The sequence below is a fragment of the Propithecus coquereli genome, unplaced genomic scaffold (assembly GCF_000956105.1).
Source record: "Propithecus coquereli isolate 6110/MARCELLA unplaced genomic scaffold, Pcoq_1.0 Scaffold218, whole genome shotgun sequence".
NCBI lineage: Eukaryota > Metazoa > Chordata > Mammalia > Primates > Indriidae > Propithecus > Propithecus coquereli.
In genome coordinates this window covers 5,355,507-5,357,090 of record NW_012146967.1, presented here as the reverse complement: position 1 = coordinate 5,357,090, position 1,584 = coordinate 5,355,507, and the positions used below count along the sequence as shown (strand labels likewise).

General features: G+C 49.4%; 1 protein-coding gene across 1 annotated transcript in view; it reads right to left on the bottom strand.

Moving 5' to 3' along the window:
* Positions 1 to 1,227: 1,227 nt before the first annotated feature.
* The window catches only part of APOL6 (apolipoprotein L, 6), a 14,095-nt gene continuing 13,738 nt past the window's right edge, over positions 1,228 to 1,584 (bottom strand). The window contains exon 4 of the mRNA XM_012644705.1: positions 1,228 to 1,359. Within this exon, the coding sequence (XP_012500159.1) occupies positions 1,228 to 1,359 (132 nt within the window). The remainder of the gene's footprint in view (positions 1,360 to 1,584) is intronic.

The window sequence follows — 1,584 nt, the reverse complement described above, 5'->3', positions numbered from 1 at the left end:
GTGGTTTGGTGGGTGCACACTTACCTCCAAACACATCAGGTTGTACACTCGAAATATCTATAGCTTCTTGTTGTGAGTCGTAGCTCAACGACAAAGCAGTTGAATAAATCAGTATTATCCAATCCCTTCAGAACCCTAGTACTTACATGGCATTCTGCTATAGGGTACAAAGAAATATGAGACACATCCTTGTTTTCAATATAGTTATAAGTAATTCAGAAAGTAAAATACAAAAGAAAAATCAACCACAACAAAAAGAATACACACTCATCTTCCTCTTTCTGTCTCAACACAAACCTTTTTCGTGTTTTTGAGAGGCCAAGGACGGGTTCAGATTGCTTTCAAATATGCTTTCTCACAGACAGCTGTTTGTTTGAATGTGCCCTTGTGCACCAACTGGAACACGGTGGCCTTGTGGTTTTCTTGTCATTGCGAGTGAGTGTGATTTATGGCGGAGAACAGCTTGCGTGTTGTCACACAATCGTGGGCCACCCAAAGCTCGTGGTTGGCGAGAGTTGACCCGAGAGAGCCGGATTGACATGTGAAGGTTCTTTGGCCCCTTGAGGCCACTGTTAACTAAAACACATTAATTAATTAATGAGGTTTATACTTTGGAAAAAGGAGAACTTTAGTTCTCATGAAGGGTAGCAACCTGCTGTGGTCATTCCAGTAAGTTGGGAAGCAGAGCCCCAGCCAGAAGCCAGGCACGTGTGCTTCAAAGAAGAGACAAAAGGCAACGGGATTTTATACTGAGTGGGGTGGTCAAATATACATATTCAACAAGCTCTGGGAGGAGTCATGAATATTCATGAAGGGAAATCATACACATGTAATTGCACTTTATCTCTCCTATTCCGTCATGGCTGAGAACTCAGTTTTAAGGTGTTTCTGGGGTCCCCCTGGCCTAGAGGGGTCCATTCAGCCAGCAGGGGGCTTAGGACTGTGTCTTTAGTTCCCACCACCACCCCCAGCTAGTCAGGTACTGATGGAGCTGGATATTGGGGCTCTCTAACCCGGTCAGGGACTCCCCCTTCCCCAGCCAACCCAGGGGACCAGGACCCCTAATTTGCTTCCAGTACGGGAGGGAGGGTCCTGAGCAGGACTGCTGACTCTGTCCTGCTGTCCCAGCCCTCAGCGTGGGTGGGACTGATTCACTGGCCACTTCGGAAGCCCCAACAGTTTTGGAAAAGCCTTACACTTGGGTTGGTTGTGGTGTCAAGGGGTAGCTCATAGCTGACTGTCCCCATGAGAGCGTGAATGTGGTGCCTCTTCCTCACGCTTCTGGAGCATAGATTCCATCTCAGGACTGATGGGTGCACTCCCGTTCTGACTGACCGTGGTGGCGGGGCTTGTGCCACTCTGGAAGCGACGGTGAAGAATCCTGCTCAACCCAGAAGGGAGAGGAGGAGAGTGGTGGGGGTTGGGCTGCCCTGAGTGCCTGGCGAGGAGAGCAGAGATTGAACTGGCGGGGAGATATAATGAGGTGAAAGCATTCGTCCCCCAGCATTCCAGGTGGCACAGAGGGCGTGTGTCAGGAGAGTGGACTGTGATGAGAGCAGCTTGGGGTCGAAGGTATAGCATGAG